General features: G+C 44.4%; 1 protein-coding gene across 2 annotated transcripts in view; it reads right to left on the reverse strand.

Annotated features, from left to right (window-relative positions):
- Positions 1-480: 480 nt before the first annotated feature.
- The window catches only part of runx3 (RUNX family transcription factor 3), a 50,305-nt gene continuing 29,890 nt past the window's right edge, over positions 481-20,895 (reverse strand). For both annotated transcript variants that reach the window (XM_069724021.1, XM_069724023.1), the window contains exons 5-7: positions 15,791-15,937; positions 9,512-9,586; positions 481-3,665 (exon numbers count right to left, since the gene is read on the reverse strand). In XM_069724021.1, the coding sequence (XP_069580122.1) occupies positions 3,184-3,665; positions 9,512-9,586; positions 15,791-15,937 (704 nt within the window). In that variant the 3' untranslated portion in view covers positions 481-3,183. The remainder of the gene's footprint in view (positions 3,666-9,511; positions 9,587-15,790; positions 15,938-20,895) is intronic.

Raw genomic sequence — 20,895 nt, forward strand, 5'->3', positions numbered from 1 at the left:
AATTGGCAACAAGAGTCTCACTAATGGGAGAGAAAGAGTATCATTATTAGGGGGTTATTGGGAAAAAACTACCAGGGAACTATATGCTATGGTATTTTCTGTGTGAGTTTAAAGAAGTTAGAAGCACAGAACTTGTTTGTGCTGGCATGAAATTGGATCCCATGATTGGTTTTGGTTTTATTTCGTTGTTCATTTCTCAGCTGATGTGATGGTGTCTTGGTTCTGGAGGTGATTATGAACACCTCCCCCTATTAAACTATAAGAAATCTCACAAGCCAGACATGTGAGCATTAAGTTGTAGAATTAGAGAACTATATGTATGTGCTATGAATAGTACCGTTTTTACAGTAAATCATTTTGGATATACACACACATATATATGTGTGTGTGTGTGTGTGTGTGTGTGTGTGTGTGTGTGTGTGTGTGTGTGTGTGTGTGTGTGTGTGTGTATAAAATAAACACCAATTTTGCAGACAAAAGTGAGACACATTTTTTAATTAAAATGATTAAAAACTACATTAACCGCAAACTTTACAAGCATTCAATATGGAAGCATTGATGATATTATTACATACATAGATGAGATCCTTAAATTAACATATCTGTTTCAGATGTACATGCTTTGAGCATAAAGAGAAATTAAGAGAACAGGATGCATTAACATTTTGTTATATGAAAATGAGAAAAGATTCTTTTAAAAAGAAACAAAATTAAATGTAAAATTGTGCTATTTAATCAAATACACAATATTATACAATTCACTTGTACATTTTGGCTTCCTGGTTTTGCATGAACAGTTACATTATAGATCAATTAGGACACAACTGGTTTGCCACTCATCTTTCCCGTGTTAAAATCCCAACAACCTCAGGTAGTTGTGAAGATCTTTGGTGTTTTTTTGGAAGGAACCACACAAATATCGGTATATATGTGGTTTCTCTAGCTGCATGATTTCTTCCTGTAGTAAAGTAAGATTTTCAACTATATCAAGGCTTCAGAGGAGAGAGATGGAAATCTAAACATGCTTTTCCTCGAAACCATGGGGAGACAGGAATGAGAAATTGTAAAGGATTTAATTTTTTTTTTTTTTTTTTTTTTTTTTTTTTTTTTAAGAGGAATAAGGCAGAAGGTCTCCAAAACATCTTGTGTAACTTTTGTTTTCCCTGAGCTGCAAATGCTAGCTTCTGTATCACTCTTCACTTTGAAATGAAATCTCACTTGTGTACCAACTAAACGCACATCATCAGTGTCCTGATTGCTGATCATCTTCCTTCTTGTGGAAGATTTTGCTTGTAAAAATTTGACACCTGATATCTGCTGTAAATACCTGAGCACAGCTCATACCAAAATGATGTGCAAGCTTATGAACTATTGGCAGAGTCATGAGGCCCTGACACTGATGAGCAGTACAATAGACATGAAAAAACAGATTCAGGGTCAAAAAGGCTTCAAAGCACCAACAGGTGACTTTTCTATTTTTTTGCATAACTGCCTTTGGTGGCATTAACAGGTTCGCACTCGGCCCCCCCTCATCCTGCTATCTCTTCATCCTCACATCCTCCTACTGCAGGGATCGGGGATCATTGCTGTGACTGAAGGGTAAAGGCCCTCAGGACAGGGGGAATGTGCACACACACCTGTGGTGCAGGAATGTGTGTGTGTCTAATCATGTAATCATCGATTACTTAATGAGAGATTTGTTAAAAGGACACTTTTAAGTGTGTTCAGCAAACATTTGTGCTGGGATATTTCATATTTGGTTCAGCACACTTCAGATGTTTGTAAATACAAAAAAAAAAAGAAATGAAAGTTCAAACATAGTGCAAAAATAAGGCGAATGGCTTGTTTAGCGCAGGAAGGCATTTTGGAAATTGTTTAAAAGATAACGGCGAGATATCCCATCTGACAAACAGAGTCGGATGGGCATGGTTCATTCGGAATAAAAGTCTTTAGTGCATCAAAGCTACATTGGAAGGCAAAATAATTACATTAAAGGTTGTTTTTTTTTTATAATTTAGTAGCAATATATTACACAAATTCCAAATTTATACTTAACAACAAAACACGGTATATATACTGTATATATATTTATATAAAAAAGGAAAGTTAGAGAGAAATGCTGAAGGAGTTGGGATATATGCATACATTTCCTCAAAATTTGGCTCAAATAAATATCAAAAGTAAACCGTGTCATCCAGTTCAAAAATACCAGAGTAGGAGTTTTTTTTTCTTTAGAAAAAGGCTTGAGTGAGAAAAAGTAAAGACAACAGGACTCCTACATTCCTGCAGGAAAAACAAAAACAAAACAATCCCCTTCTGCTTTAGTCTTTTACATTCCTCAAAATATCAGCCATTGTCCTGTTGAAATGTGATACACTGATGACACAGCAAAGGAAAATTCATTTCTTAAACACATGACAGATAAAATGCTTCTCTCTCTCAATAATGCAGTGATTGTGTTGAAACATCCACCAGCAACTGCTGAATCCATTTGGATAATAAATTAGGCAATAAAGTATACTGCATAAGTACTGAGACATGAAACATCCCACTGAAGATGTTTTCACTGACACAATATTTTTGCAATATTTAAATTTTACAGACATAAAAGCTACAGCAGTGCAGCCATGCCTTGCGAGGATGTTGGAGTCACTCATGGAGCAAACATCCAGTCAGACTTCTCTACCAGGTGGGTTGGATCAGTTTGAACAGACCGTTTGAAGAATGTCTGCTGTGGTTTTTCAGTTCATCAGCTGGACCGACTGATTGTACCTCCGCCGTCTTTTGTTCGTTTGTCTTTTATGAGTACCGGTTTGCACCAGACAAATGATCCTGAAACAGTACAATGGCTTCTGTTGTTTTACCCTCACCCCTATTAACAGTCTGTGCCGAACATCGTCTCACCTCTAATGGCTTTTTGTAGTTCGTTAAGAGTACATGTTTCAGCGCAGTGCAGAATTTCACACAAAATTTACAAAATACATGGAAGTCTCGAGGGAGCTGGTAAAAGCAAAAAGTCTTCAAAGCAAGTGCCGGAGAAATAAAAGACAAACATGCGGCATCTCTCTCTCTCTTTTTTTTTTTTTTTTTTCTTTCTGGGTTCATGTTTCTTTGTTCACCATCCTCTGAACTTTTCCTCCATCTCCTCTCCTCCCCTCTGATTGTCTAGCCGTCTCCCGTCAGTCAGTAAGGCCTCCAGACAGACTCATCCAAGCGACCCGAAGCGCTCATGGCTGTGGGGGAGTTGCTGTGGCTGCCGTCAGCCTCCACGCCCTCGCTCTGGGCACTCAGGCCAGGGTTCATCAGGCTGTTGGTTCCTCCACTGCCCGCAGCCCCCGAGCAGGACAGCAGGCGGGTGGGGGAACGCTCGCCCCCAGTGTTCCCAGGTGCCACCATGGAGAACTGGTAGGATCCAGAGCCTGTGCCGTAATACAGGTAGGAGTTGGACTGGAAGTTTTGGGACTGGTTGTTTGAGTAGGGTGGTGGCAGGTAGGTGTGGTATCTAGAGGAGGCTGACATGCTGAGGCTGCTGATGCCAGTGCTGGAGGTATTGGCAGAGTAAGGGAAGGCCCCGGGGTAGTGCATGCGTGGGTCTGAGAAGCGAGGGTCGGTCAGCGGTGACAGAGACGGGAAGGTGGTCCTCTGTGGGAAGAGATCTGTAGTGCCTGTCAGCAAAAGTAAAGAAATGACCAGTTAGAAACAAATGTGAAAATGTATGAATGAATGAAAACTACTGCTGCAATTATAAAACAAAGGACTCTGAGATTTCTCTTTTTCTATTATTCTAAAGAAAATGAGCCACATTTCCACAACAGCGAGTCTTCCCAAACCCCCAATTTTGAGCTCATATTACTTGCGATATATGGGTCCATGGAAATGTTTGCTCAAAATAATGAACTGAGACATTTTTTTGCTTAATAACAGTCATCAAGCACTGACAGCACATCATCCCACAGCCCCATGCACAAGACTAAGGTTATGAAAAGGCCCCTTTGCCTCAGCTCTCCAACCACTGCTTCAAAAGGAGAGGAACGTACAGTTTTCTGTCTTTTTCGGAGCAATGAAAAGAGGCATTGTCATTGCTGAGGGGTGCTTTGTATAAACACTGACAGTTTGTTGCACTGTTGTGCAACTCATCATAAATCATACTTAGGCAACAGAGCCAGACAGTCACAATCAGAGACAGTCAGAAAGGCCGAGAAAGAATATTAATGAGGGAATATAGAAGGAGAAATGAGAAAAAGAAATATGTTTCTATGGGAATGTCTAATGTGTATCATGGTCCAGGGTCTGTCAGAGTTAACTGTGAAGTGGAATCTCTCAGGTAACAAAGCACAGTTGAACCCAGCTGGTAGGACTTCAGTGTCACTGCACAGTTTTAATTTATTCCACTGACAAAAGGAAAATTGGGTTTGCTTCACTGAGATTTGAGGCCACTACTGTCACCAGCTAATTAAGCTTATCATCACCATGTAAATCTCTTTGTATTTCACAGTATACAACGTTTTAAAATCTGGAGTCTGATGTTGCATAATTCCCTCGCTGGTCAGATAATGCAGACTTATAATTCAATTGTGCGGCTTTTCTAGTCTTTCCAAATATTATCGGACCGAATCAGCATACGAGAATGTAAGAAATCTTTGCCTCTATGTTTGTTTGTTTGTCTCTATCTCGACAACCGTTTGATCCCTGTGCTTCAAACTCGGTGTCTGTATTGCTGGGGACCCGAGGACGCGATTTGGTGACTTTGGTACAATTTGGACACATGACACCTCAATTATAGATACGCTTATAAAGGCAACTGGCAGCCTGTGAGCGTTGTAGCAGATGGAATCAAGCTTCCTCCATCTGTTGTCAGGAAACATAGTTGGGCCTTTTATTAGGCTGCAGGGCCCAGGTGCTTCTTCTGAGATTTTTCTAAACTGATAGAACACAGAAAAACTATTCTCTTGGTGAAATGAGTTGTTTTGCACCAGTTATCTTCAGTGGAAGCTAAAACGTGAGCACGTTGACAGTGTTTTTGTAATTACTGTCACTGCCAGAGGGGGAGACAAACGCTCCACACAGCATGTGTAGCTGAGGAGTATAATTGGCTGATCTGACACCTGGAACTTTGTACTTTGTATGGATCAGACCGGCATTTTGTCCCCCAGAGACATCGCGTTGCAATGGCAAATCTTTTCTCCAAACTTCTGCTGAACCAGTTTAAATAATAACGTCATGCCAAAGAGTTGCTGTGTAGTTAGTTTCACCGACAGTGATGTGAAAAACTCTTATCTCTGATGTGTTTCCTCGTTATGTCCTAAAAACGTTCCTGATAGAAGGGAAGACTGAAGAGACGTGACTAAAGAGGGCTCAAATTCAACTTTTTTTTTCTGTCCAGCGTGTTCCACGGCAGACAGAGTTAAATGTGACCAATAGACATGGTGCCGCCGTGTCATTTCTCAAGTAATTTTGCTCCGGTGGTTTAAACGGATTGGTTTTGTAACACTATTTTACATTGAAGTCTGTTGAGAGATTCGTATGTTTTCCCCCAAAAGGTGGCGGTGACGTTTCTGAAAGCCAAAGTTCCCGGATGTGCCGGTCTGATCTATATGAACCCATTCACAGTTGTGTAGGACTTATGTTGCTTTCTGCCAACTCCTATTTATTTTGTATTTCAGCCATGGTACAGTGACAAATACGTTCCATATTTCTGCCGAAGGTATTGCAGCAATTTCGTGTGCATAAGTCATTTAGTGATTTCTCAGGTACATTTGTAGTTTATATATATGTCACTAAAGAGCAAAACCATGTAAATACTCCAATAATTCTACCATAATGGCTTTTTTGACTCCAAACACTTCAATATCATACATCATGTAGATGTGTGAAAAATGTAGTCTTGGGTGGAAACTTCAGCATGTTGAGACTTTGTGCTCACACTGATATTTTGGAGAAAAGTAAGATGCCCATGCAGAAACAACAAAACAAAACAAAAAACTCGCCCATAACCTGGTTGTATGCCACAATGACGAGAGAGAGTTCCTCATACCTGTCAACATACAGTAAACTCCATCTGTACACTCATACACACCTCAGTCCATGTCTGCATGTGGCTTTCATAGGTCCAATGTGGCCACATGACTGCAAGTGTAAAATGTGGATTTGGATGGCAGAGAAAAGAAAGCTTGTATTTGTGAAATAGCAAGCGCTTGCACGCCACAGCCCTGAGGGGGGAGAATGCCAAACTTGCGTGTCAGAGTCTTGTTGAAATGTCTTTTCCCTATGTCTGGAGAACTGGGTCCATTTTCAGCTACAAAAAAATCTCTTTCTTTGCAATTTCCATGGCCCCTGCTATACTTTTTTTTTTTTTTTTTTTTTTTTTTTCAACAACACATTTCTGCACTTTCCTCCTCTTTTTGGGATGAGGGAATTTGGTGGAGGGGGTGTCTTTTTCCAGAATCTACCAGGCTCCATATCTGATTTCACACGACGAAAATCCAAGCCTTCAGCTGCTGTTGATTCGGATGAAGTGGAGTCAGCCTGCTAATTCCTACTGCCCCCCCCCCCCCTCCCCGTGTTTGTCCCATCAACTCTCCCTGTCTGTGCTAAATTTAGGCTTCAGGGTGAAGCTGTGGGGTGGAGGGGCGGGGGGTCCTGTGGTGGGGGGACATGATGGCCCTGGCTGTTGCGGCCCACCACACACACGATCGCCATTTAATTGGAGTTGGTGGAAATGTGTTGGCTAAACTGCGGTGGAGATCAACTCCTGTGTTCTGTCAGAGGAAACTGGACTGGACACGTATCACAACACCGTAATGGTCTTGTTCAGTCTCAGGCTCGTGGCTCAGAACCAGGACGAGGCTGCTACCACCTGAAAATCTCCACAGTACCGGAGCTCCCTCTGGAGGAGAGGGCTAAACAAACTGTTCTGTAATTGAGAAGTAAAGTTTTGCTGTCTGCTTTTTCTCCCTCTTAACGATGTTGCATACCTTACTGCATCCCCACCCTCCCCCACCCAGTATAAGTACAGGCTTCACTTCTGTGGCTGTGGTAGCAGTGGTGTATCTTTGGCAGAGTAGGTCTTCCTAACTGAGCCTCAGTGGTAGCAGCCTGTAACCTCTGCGGCACAAAACCACACATGATCTCCATTAGGCTCATCTGAAACGTGTTGACTAAATTGCAGGGACAGGAGAAGGGATGCACCCCAGAGGGCTCGCTGGCACAATCTGCTGTCTGTGATGTTCCCAGTCTATGAAGTGGGTAGCAGGGAATCAGGGCTTTTATGGAGAACACAGTGTTCCAGTCCTCTCTTTCCTCCTCTAGCTCTGAAGCATAGCGCCATGCATTTTTTTAATTCTGCAACACCAAGGGTGGAGTCCTCCTCCGTTCTACTTCGCTCGAGAAGTCCACTAGTCCACACTCAAGCGTGTAACCCAGATATGGCAGGAGGTTTGTCTCATTTGCTTGTGGGAGAAACTGATTTTGGTTGTTAACATAAGGGCAGGTTTGAGGCGGCCATGTCTGTGTGTGTAATAGTGCGCCGGGTTACGTGTGTGTACGCATGTGTGTCCGAATGCGGTGGCTGGCAATGGGGAGATGCAAATCCAGGCGTTCACCTGTGAAATGTTTACTCAAGCTTGATGCAAACTGTGACGGCCAGCGCCCAGGGAATGGTGTCTCAGGCAAATAAGCAGAGGGAAGGAAAAAGGGGAAAAGAAAAGCCCAGGATGGTCCAGCTACGTAGAGAGATTGTTTTCCAAATATCCTCCCCAAAGAGGCACGGCTTCCCTGAACCAGAGTTATAATTAAAGGAATTGGCTCTTCTCAGAAGGAGAGAGTGTCTGCTTGATTTACTGACTGGTTTGGGTAGTTTGAACAGTGGATGCCATAAGGGAGGAGCAGTCACTGGTAATATGGCAATGATGACAAGGCAACATAATGCCAGGTCAGAGCTGCAGCTGTGCACAGCAAAGAACAGGAGATCCAAATGAACACAAATGATCTCCAGGTGTTTATTTAAGCACCAAGGCTTCGGCCCGGAGCATCATGTCCAATGCAAATGAGAATCACTTCTGTACTGTGTCACATTGGTCAACAGCCCCAAAGCCTCATCCATGTTAGCACTTCATCATGGGAGCGCATCAGGTTTTGCATGTTCCCAACTTGTGACATGCAATACATCCAAGAGTAAAGGGAAGTTTGTGATTACACAAAAACCTGAAATTTTCCTAATGCATCAACAAACATGGTGACATGATTAATATGATGGTTATGTAAATCCTTTTCTATGAAGGACATGATACTTCCTTGTAAAGCCACTGATTTGATGTGTGTCTTCTCACCTTCGACTACGTATACTGTTTTTGGAATGATAAAGGTAATACAGGGTAATAATTAAGGATTCAAATTTTTACATTTTCGCCCAATTTCCTCTCCTGTCCAGGATGTCTTGACATTTTAAATGTATGCTTTAAGGTCTGATACGTATGCTTTTACTAACCATCGCTGTCAATGACATTTTACACACCCGTGTGAATGTCTTGCACCACCGTGAATCTCTGGCTCAAAAATGCCTTGCACAAACAGTAACGTGCAAATATGTAATTCCACTATCTCAGAGCTTAAGCAGTCATATTTCTGTTTTCTACTTTAGCCACTATAACACAATGGAACACCTGATAAATTGTAGGAAAGAGAGTAAGAACAGTGAGCCAAATCTAAAAGTCATTTTATTCTTGGCATCTGAATGGTGGTCCTTATCACAGTGTGAGTGGATGACTCAGCATGTCTGGTATGGAGCTTTCTGGGTAGGTAGGTACACTGAGGGGGCAATTAGACAGCAGCAAAGATCTGAATCGTCAATAAAGGAATGAAAGAAAGAGGTAATAGGAGAGAAGGGAAGGAAGGTGGCAGGCAGGGTGGTGTCCTTCGAGGAACGCTCTGGGATATAGTGAGGCCCTCTGGGCAAAATGAAACGGACTTCAAAATTGTCACAACAAATGGCACAGCCTGCCTGTTCCCTTTCCAGCTTCCCAACTTCAATTCAATTTGAAAAGGCTATGGCGGTGTCTGCTAGTTAAAATGAATTTGTTTGGAAATCTTTTGTTTGCTCTTAGATGCACTTAGAGATGTACAATTTGGAAGGTGTGATTTCTCTTTGGCAGGCCAAAGGCCCTCAATTATCTCCTGTGTATTTTGCAAGTTTGCTCAGACTTACTAATTAAGGGCATTGCTAACTAGTGACCTCACCCCTCATGCTGCTTGTTGATGGAGCGTCACACTATCATTATGTCTCAGCAACTAACAAACACCCTTGAAAACATTATTTTTCATGAACACACAATAGCACAGACGTGCACAAACTTTTTGAAAATGAAATTACATTTGTTATAATTTGCCTGATATAAATAAAAATTGAATTGGATTGAATAGAAAAATGCACATCAAATTTGGGGTCAAATCAGAATAGTAAAGTCACCAAAAGCAAAAGTTCCAGAGAACTGTGACAGTAAAATAGTTGTCTTACCTGGCCATGGTCTCAGGTCATCCTCTACCTTGCAGGTCTTCAGAGTCGGGGCGTCCATCTGATCCTGCCACAGGGCTAGTGTGACACACAATGAGAACAACAGGTAAATACAAGGATCTTCATATTACAACCAAACCAGTGGAGACATTTTTGCAGGAATTAAAAAATGATAGAACGCAGAGAAATGTGTAGGTTGTACGGATGCGCGAGGTGAAGAAGTCGCTGCCAGAGTCGATAGGAATCTTAAAACGATCCAAAACAACTGTTCATGCCAGACTGGTCAAACCTGTCTCGACATCCGTCGGTTTGGAGATGTGCCTTCCTGCCACAGGTTCTCTGCTGACTGAGCAGTGAGGACTGGGAAAAGGAGGAGCGGTTTTCTCACCACAGTGAGACCAGGCTTGGAAAAACATGCTTGATGGGTGCATATGAGATATTTTTGGGTCTCTCAGACGCTGGAGGGGCAGCGTAGATCTGTGAAGCGCAGGACACTCGGTAGCTTGTCCAGCCAAGCTGTCAGGAAGTGAGGGAGGGTCGAGGACCTGCTGGCCCAACGCGTGGGACCCTGCTTCACACTCAGCAGTCACACCACAGCCGGCTGTTTGCTTTGGGTCTGAGGCATCGCAATTGTTACCGGACAACCTACATAGACCTCTGTGGACACGGGCAGTCTCAGCACAGAAATCTCATCTACATGCCTCAGAACAATGTTTCATTTTTTGAAACTCTTTTATTCAACTGCGAGTAAATATTTCCATCGTACGGAGAGAAAACTGCATATTATATAACCACGTTTTTCTCATGCGGTTTATCACCCTTAAAGACAGCAGCAATCAGCCATGGCCACAATATAGTAAACTCCCAACCTCCTGTAGTGGCAATCAGGATGGAGAAGGACGCCAGAGGCAGAGGTGGGCGGGGGGTGGGGGTGGGGGGGCGCCAGCGCTGGGCGGTTCAACTATAGCCTCAGTGGGCTCAGCATGTGTAAGATCTGTGCTTCCCTTGGAGCTCCTCCACTTCCTTTGCAAAGGCCCAAATCAGCAGTGAGTTACTGAGAGCTGCTGCACTGCCTCACAATGGCAAATTCTTACACATAAATGGCCTTATTCAGAAAGGCTTGCAAGCAGCTGGTGCGATTCGTTCAAGAAAATAAACATTTCCTTCAAATATTTTGATTGGCCAGCAGACAACGTCAATACCAGAGGCACAGATTACCCCTGTTAATAAGAGGACCCGCCCCCTGGGCGGAGCTGAGGAGCAGGGAAGGCAGGGCCAGAAATGGGAAGAAGCGGCGCCTGTGTCACTAACGAAGAGCTTTGGGGTGGTGCCAGCGTCGTTTTGGGGAGAACACAAATAAACACATGCGCTGCTTTTGAAGTGCATGTGTAGATGAAAGGGATGGCTGACAAGATGTTAGAGCCAAAATGGCGTCCATCCTCGTGACTCTAGATCTAGCAATGCCTCCGAGACATGTAATGCGCCTGCCGTAATGAAGCGTGTCATTGAGAAACAGTGAATGCTGGTCCTTGTGCCGGCTTCCTGTTTCGCTGAGGCCTTAGGCATCGCAACAGGGAGATAATGTGAGAGAGCAAGCAAGAAAGAAAGACGCCAGCGAGGGAAGGAGAGCGTGTTTGAGAGGGGAGGAACACGGCCTTGGCTCAGCAGAGTGGGACATTCGATACGTCTTTTGAGCTCTTACTTATAACGTGAGCAAAAACAAACACATGGGCTGACAGATCCGATGTTCTGTTGAGAGCCCTTCCCCTCTCAGACTCAATAGAGACTTTTCATGGCACACATGGAGTTTCTATAACTGCTGAAATGTAAAACTCAGCCCGACTCTGATGTGAAATTACAACTTGCACAAACTGTTGAGTGTAGTAAAAAAAAAAAAAAAAAAAAAACTTGCTCTCACTTCACTTTTTTTATTTTCCTCAAGGAGGAGGCTTCAAATAATTTTTGTTGATGTTGAAGAAAAGAAACATTTTCAGTTTGAATTATTCATATCAGGGTCACAAAAAGAGAGCAACCACAAGCGAAGCTTTCAGGCACCATAACAAATAAACTGTGGTGTCCATCGACATATTATGAGTGTGAAAGTAAATGAGGGTATCTAAAGGACTGGTCCAGGATCCTACTCGCTTTGCTTGTATTTACCTCAGAGGGGCAGCTTCCTGCTTGGGTTTGGCAGAAATCAGCATGAAACCCAACTAGCGTGCCGGCTATACTCTGAAGTCCACACCACAGCTACCTGACGGTGCTAATTTCCTGTCTTGCTCTTGCTTCTAATTGGCTGATCATGTCGTTCTGGATGTGTGAATTAGTGTGAGCCTCTCAGTTGCGGCAGCAGCAGAGTGCCACCTCGAACCTGGGGGGCCAGCGAGCTTGTTTATGTGGAGTAAACAGTGTGGTCACTGTGGAGGAGGAGGGAGGGGCTCGGCCACATTGGGCTGGTGCTCCATCAAAAACAGGACTTTCTCAGGTTAAGTCCAGTCCAGACGCCACAAACTCATCATACTGAACACGGTTCTGGAAGCACAGCTGCAGCAGATTTGTGCCAGTTGTGCAGGATGAAGCCAAAGGTGACAACATTTGTAGAAGTCCTTGTAAAATAGAATTTTCAGCATAAATGCTTAAAAAATGTGATATTATTTGTCGAAGACATTGCAATTGGTTTTAACATCAGCACCACCTGGCTCACATTCACAGAGGCAGAGACGCACACACACATTTCAGCCCTCATCAAAGCACTGAGCACTTGACTTGATGGTGGAACGTTATGCGAGTATCTGATATTCATCTTCAGAGAGGAACACACAGGTGTTGGAACAAATAACATGTCAAATGATACCACCTCAAAAGTACCAGGACTTTTCATTTTGGATGATTGAATTGGTGCAGCAGCCCCCCCACCCCCCTTCCCACACACACACACACACACACACACACACACACACACACACACACACACACACACACACACACACACACACACACACACACACACACACACACACACACACACACTGTTATAACCCATTTCAGTTAAAAGACTCTTTCTTCTCAGATATCTGTTCCAGGCTTGTTGAGTTTCGTCTGCATTTGAACTCAATCAGCTGTTTGCTTTCCTTAAGACTGGAAATACCTGAGCATTCATTTTAAAATGCTAAATCACAGCTAGAGGTTAAAGGATGAACTACATTCTGTATCACAAAAAGAAAAAAAACTGCAGTCCACCAATACACACCATATACACACCGTATATACACGTATACACACACCATATACACACGTATACACACACACACACACACCATATACACACGTATACACACACCGTATACACGCCGTATACACGCCGTATACACACCGTATACACACCGTATACACACCGTATACACACCGTATACACACGTATACACACCCTATACACACCCTATACACACCCTATACACATGTATACACACTGTATACACACGTATACACACCCTATACACATGTATACACACTGTATACACACGTATACACACCCTATACACATGTATACACACTGTATACACACGTATACACACCCTATACACATGTACCTCACCTGAGGTTTAGAAAGCCAGAATAACAATTTAGTACTTGATTGTCTGAGTGTCAGATTTGCTTGACTGCACTAGCAGAACTGTGCAATTTCAACCACACACACACACACGCACACACGCACGCACGCACGCACGCACGCACGCACGCACGCACGCACACACACACACACACACACACACACACACACACACACACACACACACACACACACACACACACACACACACACACACACACACACACACACACACACACACACACACACACACACACACACTCCCTCCGCCCTGGCTGAGAATCATTCCACATGTCTAGCAGGCTTACCTGTGGCCACAGAAGAACTAAAAGAAGCCGTGAATGGAGCGTCTGCCAGCGTGCAGGAATCCTGTCACTGCTTGCAGTAATGAGCTCTTAATTACGCCGTCTGTCTGGGACGCTCACTGAGAACTGGCAACATGAGCACGAAACTGCGTGTGTGAGTGTTTTTATTATTTTCGACGCGTCTATAGTACGATCATCTGTGCGTGTGATTTAGATATCCGTGGGTAGAGTTGAGCAGATGTCTGGAGATGTGTCCTGTTTACAACCAAACGGAGACACGATTTCATGGCTCAGACAACAACATGAAGCAGGCGGCTTTAGGAGGAGGAGACCCTGTGTTTTCTTTTCTGAGCCGTCTTCAAGGGGAAAACGGATGGAAAACATCTTTTGTGACAGCAAGACGGGAATCCATTTAATTATAATGTGTTGATGGGCAATCTATCACCCGCTAAATCTCCAACAAACAGACCTCAGGATTTAAAGTCTCTGGCAGGTCTGTCCAAAGCTGGAGACCTGTGCTGTTGATATGTCAACACTTCCCTGTGTCTCTGAGTAGGATTTATTACAACAAGTCTAATTTGGTTTGAGCTTTGCTTGTAATACTGTAGTGTTGTTGTCTGTGCATGATTACTACATATATGGGGGTGTCCAACTACAGGCTGCCACTCAGACACTCTGATAGACAAACTGGGAGGGAGAAGGTCTGCTCTGTTATTTCATTATTTTACCACTCTTGCCTTGCGGTGTGCTGTCATGATGGTAATACCACAGATTAAGGTGTGTTGCTTTTACAGCTCTATCTCACTTACACACACACACACACACACACACACACACACACACACACACACACACACACACACACACACACACACACACACACACACACACACACACACACACACACACACACACACACACACTTCTTCCAGACAGCCTCCAGTCTGTGGCAGCTGTAACATGAGCCTCGAGGCCTCTGCATGATGTGCCCGTGTTGTGTCTGCTCTCCGTGATGTACTGTACATGTGTGTGCTGCAACATTTGCAGCCCTTTGAAGCTCGGTGAGCCTGTGATGCCCTAATTCCTGCCTTAATCCTGTGTGAGGCAGACGAGAGCAGAGCTCTTCGTCTGCTGTCTGGACCATGTCTGTACACCTCTCCCTGCTGACACCCCCCTCCCCCCCTCCCACACACACACACACACACACACACCCTATTAACGTCAGTCTTCAGAAACATAAAGCTCCCAGTAAACTCAGCTGCAGGGGGCGTTCTGCTGGCTCTATACTATCAGAGCGTTATCTTCATAATGGTTGTATTGTGATGAAGCTCCACACTGTTTATTTTCAGCATAACGTTGTTGGAGCTTCTAAAATGGCTGACAGGTTTTCAGCTCGGTACAGGCTGTGCGAGGCAACACAATCAATATCAACAGTAAGTAAGGACATGGAGGAGCGTGTGTTCTCTGCAGTCAGCTGTTAGATAGGCCTCTACTGGTGACTCAGCGCTGGCTCAGCCAGCACAAGGCCAAACACTGCATGGCTGTGATACACTCTGAGTTCCACCCACACAAGGCTCAGCGCTCCCAAACAAGACCTCCTGCACAGAAACATGCTGATACAAAGGTAATGAGATTCATTAGCCAGCATGAGAACCAGAGAGTGGGTGGAAGGAAAGTGTGTGTGTGTGTGTGTGTGTGTGTGTGTGTGTGTGTGTGTGTGTGTGTGTGTGTGTGTGTGTGTGTGTGTGTGTGTGTGTGTGTGTGTGCGCGCGCGCGCGTGCGTGGGCGTGGGCGAGTGTGTGTGCGTGTGCGTGAGCGTGGGCGTGGGCGAGTGTGTGTGTGTGTGTGTGTGAGTGTGTGTGTGTGTGTGTGTGTGTGTGTGTGTGTGTGTGTGTGTGTGTGTGTGTGTGTGTGTGTGTGTGTGTGTGTGTGTGTGTGTGTGTGTGTGTGTGTGTGTGTCATGACGGAGACAGAAGATTCGTCCTCACTTCAGCCATCACACACAGCTGTCCTCCACACACACATACATGCTTGAAAGACCCCCCACCCCCTTTCAATGGCACCACCTCGGCTCAGCCCCCCCCCCCCCCCTTTCTCTTCCAACCCAGCACATTCGAACAGTCTGAGAGTGACGTGATGTCCAAGGTAGTGGACAGTTGTTACATTCCTGAGGCTGCAGTGTGTGTTGGACGCCAAACTCAGCTGGCAGCTACCTGCCAGCAACTCTCTGCACGCCGTGGGCCGACCCCCCAACACAGGGCACCTGAGGACAGAGCTAACATGGGCTTCCCCTCTGATGGCCAACATATGGAACAGAAAATCTATTTGTTGGTTGGTTATGATTGTATTTGTCAGCGTGGCCTTTACCTTGTGAGGAGCCAAGGTGGGTTTGATGGATGGGTCGAGGATTATTGTTCACTGGGCCTATCCGCATAGTCCGCTGGTAGCGCTCAATCTCTGACAGCCTGTCCGAGAACTGCATCTTCTGGGGGTCTTCTATCTTCACTCTGTGCCCTGAAAGAACCACGTGGAGAGAGAAATCAAGGACTAGCCAAATTTCCCTCCTACACAACCAGGAAAGTGGAAGAAAATTTCACCCTATTTTTCCAGAGAAGTACAAAAATAGCAAAAACAATAATGGTCTTAATAGAACATGTCTCCTTCTCCCTCATTTTTTCATAGAAAACGTCAGCTTGACACATCCTGGCGAAACCACTTCTCTTTGCCTGTCTAAACTGTAATTATTGTAAAATTGGCTTAAACAGTGGAAACCATCAATGTCCTCCATTGTTGTTCACACACACACACACACACACACACACACACACACACACACACACACACACACACACACACACACACACACACACACACACACACACACACACACACACACACACACACACACACACACACTGACAGGATGAACTTATATAAAGAGAGAGACACTGCCACCATGTTTTTAGCTTCCAAATACAAAAATATTATTAGTGTCAGCAGACCTTGAAATACATTGGCTAGACACTAAATGTTACCCAAGCTGCACCTGCTGCCACGTCATCTGCAGATAACGATAGCGTAAGTGGTTGAAAATAATTGCTTGAGGAATGTTGTTTCCCTGTACTGAACCTAAACTGTGAGAAATAATAAACTATTATTGCGACATTAGGCATCTCCACGAACTGATTAGGTTGGGGATGTGTATCCTGCCACCTTGCTTATAAAGTAAGACAACGGGGAGTTTATCTGCACACGGTAAAGTCAGACTGACACAGCACTTAGTCAGAGGGAAACACCCAGACAAGACGAGCAGACCAGAGAGTCATCAGGCTTCAACATAACAGAGAAAAGACAGAACGAGTGTGTGTGTGTGTGTGTGTGTGTGTGTGTGTGTGTGTGTGTGTGTGTGTGTGTGTGTGTGTGTGTGTGTGTGTGTGTGTGTGTGTGTGTGTGTGTGTGTGTGTGCAGGAGATGAGAATTCACTTTCAATACTGGAGCATTTCTGCTGCAAATCTTTTATTCCGACCTAAAAAAGGAACCAACACACTTAATGCCTGGATCACTTTGATGTCCCAATCAGGGAAATGGTAAGAAATAACCCCTCTGAACATGGCTTTTATGTAGACACACTCATGTACATGCACATACTCCACATGTCAACACACCTTAAATGTCAGACGTGAGTCCGGATGAGGCCTCTAATGGGAGGAAGAGATTTTAATGTAACTATCAATGCACCAAAACTGTGTGGGAACCGGCATGTATACATTCTGTGGTTTTCTCCCTGGCATCTCTACAGACTAGCCTAATGTGAAGTAATGGCTGGATTTGAATATTTTATCACTATATAAAGGGGGCAAGGCAGACGGACCAATATGGATTTTGCCCGTCCTTTCTCTCCACTGACCCATGGGCAATATATCTTCCCTCCGAGGCTGACCCATGGGTAAACTTTCCTCTCGTTTACCGCTCTGTCCATTTGTTTGTGCCCACCACCTCCCGTCCATCCTCCCTTTCTAAACTACATAGGAATATCTGGCTTTGATGCCCCCCGCCCTCCAAAGAAATAACAGCCCAAAAACCACATGCAGACATACAGAGTTAAACTGCAGCTCAGAATCCTTCAGTTTGGTTCACACCCACTACTAGCAGTTACTTTGAGCCCGTTCAGGGTGAGAAAGAGAAAGAGTCAGTCATGACTAATCTGTCTGACCAGAGACAGCAGCTCTCTTCTGTTTGCTTTCCTGAGCATTAGGACAGTGTGTATGTGTGAGGATGTGATTCCACCCACCAGCACACCAATTTGCTTGGTGCCATTACTAAGGAACTTATCCTAAGTGGACTCACACCCATGTGCACACTGTGTTATATCTTTTTTTAGTCACACTCATATGTGGACAGTCTGCCTTTTCTGTAAATCATGATGGAAGCTATGTACGCCAGCTTTCGCGCTCTCATACACACACACACACACACACACACACACACACACACACACACACACACACACACACACACACACACACACACACACACACACACACACACACACACACACACACACACACACACACACGCACTCACACACACTCACACTCACACTCAGTCACACAAACACACACTCTCTCACACACACACACACACACACACACTTTGCCTGGTCAAGGCTCCAACACCGACATAGACACTGTGGCTGCTGTCTGTTTCAGGCCACAGCAGCGGCAGCCAGGGAACCAGCCCTCCAAATATAGCCCCTATATGTGTCCTTGTGTAGTTATTAAGAGATTTGCACCACATCAAACGGCTGAGGTCAGAGAAACGATACATCCCACTGCTCTGGTTGGAATAAAAGACAAGACAGCAAAGGGGAAAAAATTAGAATTGGTCAGTTTTTCTGTGGCCACTGGTGGTCTAACATGAGTTGGCTGGCTCTTTAGGGATGAAAGTGATCATTCAGCTGCCCACACACACACACACACGCACGCACGCACGCACGCACGCACGCACGCACGCACACACACACACACACACACACACACACACACACACACACACACACACACACACACACACACACACACGAACTGTGGCTTCTGTGGCCCACTTCCAGCTGGCACCACGTTTAGCGACACACTGTTCACAACTTCCAGTCGCGGGTTTAGCAGGCTGAGAAGGTGATTTTTGAGGTGAGCAGGAGCATCAGTAGAACCCGGCCTGGAGCTCATTAACCCAGAAACCACAGTTGCTGACACCACTAATAAACTAGGAGGTGGCTTAAAACTTTTTTTCACCCTTTCGTCTCTGTGTCTCAGATAAAAAAGAATCAGCCTATCAGAGGGAAACACGCTCATGCATATTTCCTCTCCTTTTTTTAAAGACACTTTGAACTGAAGCTATTTAAAAAGAAATCAACCTTTGTTTTCTTTTTATTTGCATTGGTGTAAATATTACAATGCACCTTTGTCTTTCCAAACTTAAAAAAATAACCATGTGCCAGCCCTCATTTTAAGGTTTGGCCTTATTATCTCTCCTTGAACGTTCTCCTGAAAAGTTTTAACGACTCTCTAAATCATAAGAATACAGAAGCTGCATCTTCCTGTTAAACCTTGTGTGGGACTCAATGTTTAACTTGAGGATACAGTTAAACCTTGCCAACATTTGACATCTAACTCTGCAGGGCTGGGGGCCAGAGGGGTGCCGCTGCTCCATACCAGCCCCATTTCAGAGGGGTTTCTGTGGTCAGATGAATATTTAATGTATCAGGGTGCACTTAGGAGAGAATGCCCTTGTTTTTCTCTCTATGATATCATAACCACAAGATAGAGCTGGGAGATGGGAGCCAATGCACACATGAGGCCTCAACAGCAGTGCTCAAAATGCATTCAGAGCTGAAATGGATGCTAAAGGTTGTAGATTTACTTGCCTACTCTCAGAGAAGTGGCCGCATCATCTGAAAGCATTATGGAAGTCTATGAAGAACAAATAAAATGCTTGATATCTGGTATTAATGATGTATTGAAAGGCAATGGCTGTGTTGTGAAGAAATGGGTGTGCCGCTCTCAGCCCTGCTTTGTTTTGTGAGTGTGTTTTTATTTCCTGATTTCTCTTCAGTGTAGAATAACTTGATGTTGCTTTGCTCGTTTGCTCCCTGTGCTTTACACTGCTTGGAAGTAGGTTCAACTGTGATGTGACAAGTGTCAAGTTGTTTTTCATGACATTACACATGCTTCTCTAAGATCAGACCAGACCACATGAACAGCAACGCCACAGAGTTTTGCCGAGCCTTCTCTCCACAAAGACCGTATCAGCTCTACGGAGACCCTGTTTGCTCAGTGAGGTGACTGCCAGGACTTAAACACGATGCCACATTTGAAACACCACTTAATACGACCTGTTTCCTTCCTTTATCCACCCACTTTTCTCAACTGCTCTCGTCTTATCTCTGCCTGCTTGTCTCTGTCTCCATTGAAAGAAAGAAACATATGTTTCCGTCCAAAGGGAGACACATTAAACTCAAGCTCTTCTTAGCAAAGGGACGGGTGCTTTTTCAGGGGCAAAGTGAAACTCTATCTGAACGGCAAAGGGCAATACGTGCTTTGGCCCCGACCCAAGTCTGCACGGAATATATTTGAAGTGTAAATATTTGTATTCAATGTATAAATGGACTTGATAGGCCCCCGATAGTAGAATAGAATTATTGTGGAATGGATCACACTGAAAACTATGTCTGGACTGTAAAGTCTATGTATGTATGAAAAGGATTACATAGAAAGATTTTCGGAAAGTGTAAGGAGCATTTCTGAGTCTAATATGGAGGCTAAAAAATGGCAGCTTACTGTGATATGTTTCGGTTTAAGTAGGTTATAATATGTTTGTTTGAGCTTTTTTGTTGCATCAGCGGGTCATTTCAATATTACTGCAACTTTAAATGCATTTATCTTTCACTTTGGGTCAGGGGGCCCTTGCTTTAAGGATAAACGTGCTGACAGTTGAGAGTTGAAAAGAAACAAGAGATGCACCCTTCTTAAGCTTTTGAAACTTCCCAGCGTGATGTGGGGCAACAGTTGAACACATGCTGCAGTGGAGCCGACTTCCCTGTGAACAAACTTCTGTTTGCCCTCAACAGACACAGAAGACGTTTCAACATCTGTTGAGCAAAGCCTTGTACACCTGTCTTCCTCTTCCTCCTCTCTAGTGAACCTGAACCCCCAATGTTCTCGCTCCCACCCTGATCTTTTCCACCACCCTTTCTTATACTTCCCTTTTCGTTCTATTAGAGGCAACCGCCACACCGCTCAAAAAGCATCTCTGCAGCAGTGTGTTTGGCACTCTTCTTTCCCAAGGCCACCAATCACACTGTTGTGTATTTACAGTTGGGGCGAATCAAAGTTCTTGTTTTGAGGCTGACCCTGAAGGATGTGGGTTTTACCCTTGGCTGGTGATTGTGGCTGTCTCGTCTGGGCCTAAATGAG

Source organism: Brachyistius frenatus, unplaced genomic scaffold (genome assembly GCF_029030835.1).
Source record: "Brachyistius frenatus isolate BFR_SWC_R1_liver_20210118 unplaced genomic scaffold, ASM2903083v1 Contig_358, whole genome shotgun sequence".
In the NCBI taxonomy this organism is placed as follows: domain Eukaryota; kingdom Metazoa; phylum Chordata; class Actinopteri; family Embiotocidae; genus Brachyistius; species Brachyistius frenatus.